General features: G+C 37.5%; 1 protein-coding gene across 1 annotated transcript; it reads right to left on the reverse strand.

The window, feature by feature from the left end:
• Positions 1-4,047: 4,047 nt before the first annotated feature.
• LOC122656909 (gamma carbonic anhydrase-like 1, mitochondrial) lies at positions 4,048-9,502 on the reverse strand. The gene is made up of 2 exons (XM_043851600.1): positions 9,090-9,502; positions 4,048-4,838 (listed from the first exon to the last, which is right to left on the reverse strand). The coding sequence occupies exons 1-2, from the start codon at positions 9,457-9,459 to the stop codon at positions 4,462-4,464; spliced, it is 747 nt and encodes a 248-aa protein (XP_043707535.1). The 5' UTR covers positions 9,460-9,502; the 3' UTR covers positions 4,048-4,461.
• Between the last annotated feature and the right edge of the window lie 629 nt (positions 9,503-10,131).

The following is a 10,131-nucleotide window of genomic DNA, read 5'->3' on the forward strand; positions in this document are numbered from 1 at the left end:
GGTAGGTTTAAATCCTACTCTGATACAGCCAAAAAATATTTTCTGGTACCATACCTTAACCATAATCTGACATGGAATCTGATAGGCTACCAAGATTGGTTCAACTTTGAGTACTAAACTTTAAATCTAGAGAGGTTGAATCCTAGACGACCTTCTGTTAAATCCTTGTTATTAAGTAGTGTAGGTCAAAATTAAACTCGATAATCTGATTCGAAATGTGTCATTAGTTGGGACAAACAGGTATTAATGCACTCATAAAAGTTAGTTAGGTTGCTAATATATACATCAACTAGCTATATTGCAAACCTGCATTTAGAGATAGGGTGTGACTTCCCTATGTAAAATGATATTGTGGGAAGCCAATCACACATGATTAAATTTTCTATTATATTTCAATGTTTAAACCTTATAGGTATATATGTTGTCCACATTATCATCTAATTAATCATAAATTAATATTAAAATTCATATTAATATTATAAATAAAAGTAATTTTATTCATTTCAGGAGTGTAGCTCACAGATTTGCTAAAACAGAATCAAGTGATGTTTCTTAGATGATCAAAAGTGAATAAATTCATTCAATAACCACAAAAGTATAAATCAATTTAAAAAAAAAAAAAAAAAAATTTAAATTTCAAGCTTCATTGAAGCTTTATCTAATTTCTGGTCAGAAAAGACACCCAGAAACCATACATTCGCCAACCCATTTGCTTACTACATAATCAACCAAACTTTTTTGTTCGCTTCTCCCCTCCCAAGAAGAAGATTTAAAAAAGAAAAATCAGGGTTTGGAGGTGAAACTGATAAGTTCCACGCCAATATTTTTTAATAAGAAACAAACAAATAAAGAAAAATTGAAATAATGTCAGAATTGGGCGGCGGAGAAGAGAAACTGCTTATTCGTCCTCTGGATACGATTGCAGTTAGAAATTAGAATGAGCGAATGAATGCTTATCTTCCTTTGATTTGTTCTAATCTACACTTTGGTGTATATTAACACAGTTTCATGATTAGCTAGCTAAATTGACAATTGAAGGATTCAAACAAATAAGAAAGGTTGAGACAGTTGGAGGATTGGGCAGGCAACAAGAACATTCTCGATCTGCTTTTCATTTCGTTATTGTTATGAAAAATTAATTATTATTATTATTATTGTAGTTCTCTTCAATTCTGTTGTTTGTTAATCCTCGCAATCTCATCATCTCTATTGAGTTAACTGACGTTGGTATGATCTCATCGCTTACGTTGGTTTCTTTCTTTTTTCTTATTTCTTATATTTATATTAATAGGATTAAAGTCTTTATTTTCAGGTATGAAATAGGAAACATGAAAGGGTCTCTTTTGGTGGGAGAATCAAGAATGGAAGTGAATGAGACTCTACACAGAGAAAGTCAAGGCTACAAACTTATTACCTTTAGAATAAGGAGTGGGTAGCCTCTTGGTAGTTGGCTAATCGAGCTACAGATGCCACGTAACATTAGCTGGCTTTTGAGTTTTATTCTTTCTTTCTATGACTCTGTTATTTTAATTATTAGCCTGGAAGTTTGGTAGTTAGTGGTTAGTGGTTAGTGGTTAGTGGTTACTGGTTGGTGGTTGAATGGATGGTACCACCACCAAATTTGACAAACGGCTTAACTAGAAGATGCCTTGTTTTTGAGTACTGTTAACTTCAAGCTTAAAAAAATAGATCCGGCTCCTCTCCAGGGAGCCCAGTGCCTAGGGAGTACTCGGTTGGTATTCAACGGCTGGGCTGTGCCTGTGTCGCACATATATTGGTGCGTGCCAACCATCGGGATGTGTGCGGTATAGTCCAGTTGTTGGATGCCCCCTGGCACTCCCTGGGCATTGGGCTCCCTGGAGACGAGCTCTATGCTAAAAAAAAATTGATTCAAAAGCTAAAATTGTGTTTCATAAAAAAATAAAAAACCAAAACTTCTTCTTGGAACAACATGATGTCACCAAAGTGGTGACTTTTGAAATTATAACATTTTTTTAGAAAGTTATTTCATGCAGGGACAGAGAGATTTCCCAAAAAAAAGTGAATTATTTAATGAAATATTTAGTGTAGTTTTTATGTGAAATGACAGAATTTATTCTCATTGAAAAAAGGAAAAAAAAATTCTAATATTAAAACGGAAAAAAAAATAAAAATTACAATCTTGTCATAACTACTTTGGTTACAACAAGATTTTCCCTTCTGAATTTCAGATATCTAATTTAACATCTTAGGACAATTGTGAATTATCCTAAATATTACATTTTAAGCTAAAGGTTTCTTTGACTGCCCAAATATGAAAGAATCTCTGGATTAACCACTAGTCAAATTTTAGGGCTCTAACTTGTCATATGACCACCTTTAATTGTATTCAAAATAATATATAATTGGTCTTGTTTTCAAGTTATTTCCAACCTTAAACATGAAGCATATAGAACAACATTTGGATTTTGGACTGAAACAAGATACTTGAAGAGGCTGGAGACTATTTGTTTGACAAAATTTGTGCCTCACCTGATTTCTCACACGCAAAAAATGCCATTTTTCATCGGTGCTAAAAAAAATACAAAAAAAGTCAATTATAGAAGCCTCATACAGGTCGCTACAAGTTTAAAGTGGTAGAGAGGATCTGAACACATATCCACATCATTATCTCTACATCTTATAACCTTTTCTTTGTTTGTCATGTTAGATATATTAGACATTTTAATGGGGGTAACGGAGATGGATTCCAATTGTAGAAACCTCATTTTATCGCCTTTGAAGATAAATCACTGTTCTCCTAGTGGTGCTGCTTCGATTAAACATTGTTTCAGAGATGAGGAAGCAAAACATCCTTCTTATTTTCCTGAGAGGGAGGGAGGGAGGGGGGGGGGGGGGCAAAAAGCACCACTCCAATTACCATTTTCACTGCTTTTGATATATTTTTAGCTGTCGAAGAATTTATTTTATTGAACATAATTTCACTCAAGTAGACTTGAGCAAGGTACCAAGAGATTTTTGCTCACCCGGATAAAATGATGAATAAGTTCTTTGATTTTTACCTACATCGTTATGTCAATCAAAGAGAGAGAATCTATAGACACCTCACCCTGATAATACGATGAATAAGTTCTTTGACTTTTACCTACATCCTTGTCTCAATCAAAAAGAGAATCTATAGACACCTCATTTTGTCACCCACAATTATTTCTATCATATGATAAATCAAATAATTTTCAATATAAAGTGAACATCACAGATCATCTCTCATGGGATAATGTTGAATTCCATCCTAGTAGATATGGGGTGCAACTTGGATTGAATCCAGATTCACTTCAAAACCAAATCAGGCCGGGCTCTGGTTCAGTTTAGTTGAAAGTTCATCAGTTTTTCAACTCAAGCTTGCTCAATTTCTATACAGAAACTTCTGTTACAAAGCAAGTTAGATGGGGGTGGATTGGTTCGATAGATCCAAAGACCCCTTCTTCACATATTAAGTCTCAGCCCGAACAGAACCAATCCGAGTGGCAAGACTAAGTTATGAAAGGAAGAGGTAAAACAATAAGTTTCCAAAGGGTGTAATGGATAAATTGCTAGCCGGAAGCAAGCCAGCCCAAGCCCAAAATGAAATAATGGGCTAGGATACAGCTAGGTTTTTTTAGCTCGAGCCCAAAGTATTTAAGTGTGGGCTGGGCTTAACCTATCCAAGCCCATCACCCTTACATCCGTAGATGGGATAGGTGGGCTGAACACTCATGTTGCACCTGTCCTAGTGTTTCCATAATAACAAATTTGAATACAAGTGGGACAACCTAATTAAATAAAGTATTTTCAATAAAAAAATAATTATGATATACCTCTAGAGAGTAATTATCTCAAATACAATGCCAAAAAAATAATTAAATAAACCAGTTGAACTGTAATCGGCCATTGCTGGAGCCCCTCCAATAACTCGTATCACCAATAAAAGCGGGCCCAAATGATGACTGCTTTCAAAGCAAATGTATGACGAAGTCCCCAACGACAATAATTAAAAATATGGTTCAGGGATGAATATAGGCATATCGAGGGCACACCATATCATAGTTACAATGAGGGCAACTATCAAGCTTCAGCCATCAATGATTTATAACAAATTGCTACAAACAACACCCAATCAAGAATCTATGGGAAAGAGACCTCTAGCCGATTCTCACAACCAAGGCCTAAATAACAGATGTTGTCAATGCTCCACATCTGCTACAATGATTCCAAACAAAAATAGGGGGAGCTGGGAGCATACCGTAGACTGGATTGAAGTCACAGGACAACTCCATTGTCGTCACCCATCAACCCAATTCTTTAGATCTACAACCAGAGCTAGTTCTTGCATTAAACAATCTAACAAAAAATAAGAAATTCAAATGCTTGATTAATTGAGTCTTGGTGAGCTTTATTTCCTCGAAAACACCTCCAACTCAAGTCTACATGAACGGAAAACCTTTAGATAGGGATCCCGAAAGACTTCTTAAGCTTCTCAACTTCCAAATACACTGTAGAATAAGGAAGGAACTCTGAGAAGTAGCTTTTGCTCAGATCATTGATTGCAACCGCAAGTTTAGGAATCTCCAAGGTCTCTTCATGGGTCAGACTTCTAACAAACCTTGCAGGGTTCCCTGCCCAAAGTTCACCAGTTGGAATTCTCCTGCCCGGGGGAACTACGGAACCAGCTTCAAGAATAGAATGTGTCTCCATCAATGAACCTTCCATGAGTATGGAGTGCTGTCCAATGATACACTCTGGCTCAATTGTGCATGACCGTAAAAGACAATAACCCCCAATTGTCACAAATCTTTCAATAGATGTCTCTGCTGGTAGTCCTGGTGAATGAAAACAATTTGCAAGTAAGTTTAAACACCAAAATCATAGTTAAACATGAAAAGTACAATACCTTTCTATTTTAGAATTTCATGCTAGACATAAAAACTTGAAGCCTAATTCAATCCAACCACTAGCAAAGCACCACAATGCCCTTAAAATGTTTGAAGTTTCAATTCCAGTGATTTTGACAGATTGAGATTGGATATAGGTTAGAAGGCATTTTTAGGTCCCAATTGCAAAAGCCCATATCCACAAATTACCATGATGCTGCTACATGTCACCTGATTCAATGTAAATTTAATCCAATACATGGATCAAATTAACCTAGGGATGGTCCCCAGGTAGTAATAGTATAGAAATGGTATTCTAGCCCACTGAGTTCCCACAGGACAATCCACAGACTGTCCAGGAGAATGTGATGAAGGGGATGGTCATGCTTCGTTAAAATGCTTGATTTTGAATCAGAAGACATCTGGGTAGACATGAGGATCAAAGATTTCTGACAACCAATTCAAGTTTCAGGTGGACATATGCAATAATAGATGTACCACACACGGGAGATTGTGAAGATCAACAATAAACTGAACAGGATTCAATGGTAAATAAATTATTGACCAATATGTTAATTGGAGTGACCATACAGATGACATCAGATGCATGGTGAAATAACAGAAAAGGTAAGGGTTAAGGATACATGATTGAAGAATGTAAATAGGCAGTCAATTCAACAAATGGTCAGAGATGGCATTCAATCATCATCCATCTCCACTAAGTAACATTAAAGTAACCTAACATGAATGACCAGTTCAGAGGAGTTATCGTGGATAACTATACTCAAAGCTTCTCAAGAAGTCCAACCAAGGAACAAAGAAGAACAAATTTAGAAGGCTTGTTTTTAAGTTTGAGACAAGGACCTTGGCCCTCAATTTACAGTGCCAATCACAACTGGCACACAGTTAAGTAACCCCTGTTCTTCCTCTTCTTTTGGTCTCCTTTTTTTTTTTTGATTTTCCAAAATACACTTCCCCTTTCTGCAACAGCAGTGGCGACCAGAAGGCAACTGCAGGATGCAAATACCACTTCATCTACTACTTGTTTTTCCCCTTCTGCCCAGCCATGTAAGATTGCTGGAAGTCATACCCAAAACATGCTCTGAACCCCTATCTGGGTCCTGTCATGTCAAGAAGGGTACTTCAGGGATTAACCCTGAAATGTATGGGACATGGAGATCCAAACTATGTCTCAGATATATCAGATCTGATGTTATCACATTCAAGTTTGAAACCAACCAAATTCAATCATATGTCTACCCTTTATTAAGAGGAATGAAAATACCATGGTTGATTTTAATCTACAACCATCATTTATAACTTATTAAAGCTAAAACCAAAGCAAAATTGGGGGGGGGGGGGGGGGAGGGAAATTTATTAGCTCTATTATTAAAGCTAAAACCAACTAAACAAAATGGGGGGGGGGGACAGAGGGAAATTTATTAGCTATTATTAAATCTAAAACCAACTAAACAAAATGGGGGGGGGGGGGAGAGGGAAATTTATTAGCACAAATGCCTTTAAGAAAAGAACAATGCCAAGTATTCAATGGGTTAATGATAATAATTAGAAAATGAAAAAGAACAAAACTAATATGAGCAAGCAGAAGAAAGCTTCTCTAGCTCAAGAATCTACCAAGTCATAGATTTGTTTGCACTCAAGTTTTGTTGACATGCAAGTACACGGGAAGTTTCAGTCGAGGCAGAATTTTCTCTATTTCCTGCAAATCTAAATGGTTTACACTGAAAAAAGGAAGCTCTCTCTCTCTCTCTCTCTAACCAAACCATGCTTATGCCCACCCTTTGCCTGCAAGACCATATTAAGAGATAACTGATGCAGTTAGGCCCATGTGCTTCTTTTAATTTTGGGTAAGGTATTTATGTAATGAGCCTTTCATGGGTCTGGTTTATGTATTTTAATTCAGTGTTGGGTTTTGGATCCTTGGCAAACTAGAAAGATAGATTTTGTGATCTTTAGTTAGAAGTTTTATACTTTATTAAGTTTTCAGCCTAAGAATATCTACTGCTGAAGGGGATAAGATTTCTAATCCAAGTCCATAAATTTTTGAATGGAATCGAATACAGCTATTGTTGTATCATAGTAGGAAAAAGAGGTTCCTCTCGTTTGTGGTTGATGGGAAACCATTATCTCTCCCTTTGATCTTCTATTTGAATTTCAATTCTGTTTTCAATAATTCCCATAGAGGAAAACACTTCTTCAATCTTTGGACAGATGAGTTGCTTCTAAAATTCAACTCCTTATTTCTGAAATCCTGACCTGACAGCCCCAAAGATTGATCTGTGAGGGTTCTCTGGTTAATCCTGTCTGGCCGGAGTTCTAATTACCTAAACCAAATAGGTGAAGTGATTTTAAGTACTTTAGTTATTTAGGAATTTTATTTTAAAGCTTCTACTATCAGTAGTCATCCAACAAATCTGTTAAAAGCAAATCTACTCAATACAAGTCTTTGGGGGGTGACGTTTCCGCATCAGAAACAACCCATGTTATGTTGGAGTGGTGCTATTCTATTGCCCCTTTTTTTTGGGGTGGGGGGGGAACTAAAAATCAGTTCTGTTGCTGACCTCTGTGAGTTCCAAAGAACTGATTTCTATTGGAGTTTTTTTTTTTTAAATATTTTCTTCACCCTTTGATTTATTTAATACTTTATTTCAAGTGGGGCAAGGATTGACTACATTTTCCTAAGGATACACAGTGAATGAGCGCTCCTAGATATTCCTAGAAATTTACGAGCAAAGAATAATTTTGAGGCCAATTTGGTAGCAGAAACTATTTATAAGTATGGTCAGATTACAGTATTTTAAAAAATAGCTTGGGAATTTGCTGTAATTCCAGGATTATCTTTTGGACTTCGCTTTGCAAGCTTATTAGAGGGTTGTCATTAATTGTAATCCTACATTAGTCATAAAAACTGATTTTGACAAGAATGAGGACTTCAACATAGAGAAAAGAATATGGATGGTTCCCTAACTTATCATTCAGAAATTCACCGTTGTAAAGACATGGCCTCCAACACGACTAAGGAGACAAAATTACTAATCAATTCAATCTTAACCTAGGGCTTCTAGTTTTCTAGCCAATTAGAATTTTATCCATTCTTTTCCAGCAAAACAATTGACTCACATAACAACAAAAGCACATCTACATAATATAATAATTATCAAGGGGTGCATAACACCATTTATAACTTAGGAACCATAGTTGTCAAGGTGTCACCTAGGCATCCAAAACCCCTCCAATGCCATGAAAACTATGTAGGAACCAAGAATAACCCCCTGAAAATGTGTATAATTGTTAAAGTTAGTGGTCAGCAAAGTTGACACTCGAGTCCTATAACTAACTGTATAGGGCACAGATAAGAAAACATAAAAGAATGATAAGCCAGAAATGATGAAAATGATACAAGATTTTTTTTTTGTAAAAAGCTTCCTCCATATACACAGATAGAGTGCAAGTACTGCAACTATCTCTGTTAATACATTCTTAGCATAGACAAGATACACATTCCTGTGATGGCTTATTTTCTGTCAGAGCTCCCTATTTTTAAAACTTTTCACATTGTTTTTCACCTTGTTTCTTTCAAGAAAACTTTCTATGGTCCCAACCATAGGCTTGAAGCTCCTAGCTCAGTTCTTGACATCGTGCAAGGCATGCAAACTACTATGTGAACCTAAGTGCAACTGCTGATTAGCTACATCATTCACCATAAGTGAATGGTTAGCAAATATTAGCTAATTCAGTGACCATGACCTGAACTTCATCATGTTTGATTCATGTAACTATTCTGGTATCTAATAAAAAAACTAAACAGGTGTAAGAATTCATCATTTATGTTTGAACGTCGTAGTGAGTAACTACAATCTCAATAGAACATCAGCATTGGAATTTCAAACCCAAACAGATTTCAGGAATTCTTTCCAATTAGTTTCATTAAGTGTGTACCTGGGAGATAGTTATCACAGTGATGCTTAAATCCTTCTTCATTTTCCATCCTTAAATCACATAAAGAGGATTCTGAGAGCACACTGCTACCACAGAACCAGATGCAAGCACAAAAAAAGGGGGAAACCACGCTGATTTATTACTTACAAAACACAAAGCAAACCAACAGAACAAAAAACAAAATAATTCAAAACCCTAACAACCAAAAACAAAGAGAATCGGATCAAGAATAAAGGGAACCTGTGGGAGACGACCAAGCGGCATGGAGAACGCATCGCTCCTGCACATTAGAGCAGAAACCAATCGTGATTTTGTTGAGGTCACCGCGAAGAACTGATCCGTTCCAAACGGAAGATCCGTCGTTAACAGTGACTTGGCCAGCTAGAACGACGTTCGGGGCGACGTAGGCATCGACGGCAATCTTGGGAACCCATTGCCCCAACGGGATTATTTTCCTCTGCCCTCTATAGTCCCATTTCACTCTATCAGTCGCATTTGCAGTCGTTGCTACTTTCGCCGCATCAGTGGAAAGACCACGAAAGGCCGCCAGAGATGTAGATGAGAGACTGCAACTTAGAACTCTTCTGGACAGACGAGACAGCGCTGCCATTTTTTCTTTTGTTTCTTCTCTCTCTCTCTCTCTCTCTATTTCTCTCTTCCCTTTGACAGAAGAGAAGCCACAACGAGAACGATAGAGTCGCGAGCCTGAGAGAATCCGGATTGTCCGAGTCGGCCCTCGGAAATGGGCAGCGTGTAAAGGGTAAACCTAAGCCAATACAAATCTTGGTGTCTACACCGTCGGATGATTCTTGTGTGACCCTTCCAGTCTCCAGCAACAGTGCTGATGAAGTGACTTCAACAACAGCTCGAAACGTTGATTTGTTAGGTCTACACCTTATTATTGTTTTCAGTTTACACAATTACACACGAGCGCTAATGGGATGCAAGTCTGGCCATGTTCACCCGAGCCCGCCATGGCCCACTCTGAGTCCGAACAGGAAATGAGATGAGATGGGGGCGGGCAAGGTTGAGATTTTCTAGCCTTGGAGTCATGGTCAGGCAGCGTCAAGATTAAGGCCTTGGGCTGAGTCTCACCTGATCCAATCCGATCCTATCTTCTTCTTTTTCTTCCTCTTGTTCTTTCTTTCTTGTTCTCCCCAGCTAGGCCTAACCCCTGCATATCCCTTCCCCCTGGTCAAGGCCAATCAGGGTTAGCCCAGCTAAGCTCCTAAGGGTGGGTCAAGGTTGGATTTTTTAGGCCCTAAGTTAGGTCGGGCCAGGC

Source organism: Telopea speciosissima, chromosome 3 (genome assembly GCF_018873765.1).
Source record: "Telopea speciosissima isolate NSW1024214 ecotype Mountain lineage chromosome 3, Tspe_v1, whole genome shotgun sequence".
Classification (NCBI taxonomy): domain Eukaryota; kingdom Viridiplantae; phylum Streptophyta; class Magnoliopsida; order Proteales; family Proteaceae; genus Telopea; species Telopea speciosissima.

Excerpts from the sequence above, each read along its gene's own strand:
- LOC122656909 (XM_043851600.1), bottom strand. The coding sequence starts at position 9,459 with ATGGCAGCGCTGTCTCGTCTGTCCAGAAGAGTTCTAAGTTGCAGTCTC. Across the intron at positions 4,839-9,089 it reads CGCTTGGTCGTCTCCCACAG|GACTACCAGCAGAGACATCT; the intron begins GTTCCCTTTATT and ends TTCATTCACCAG.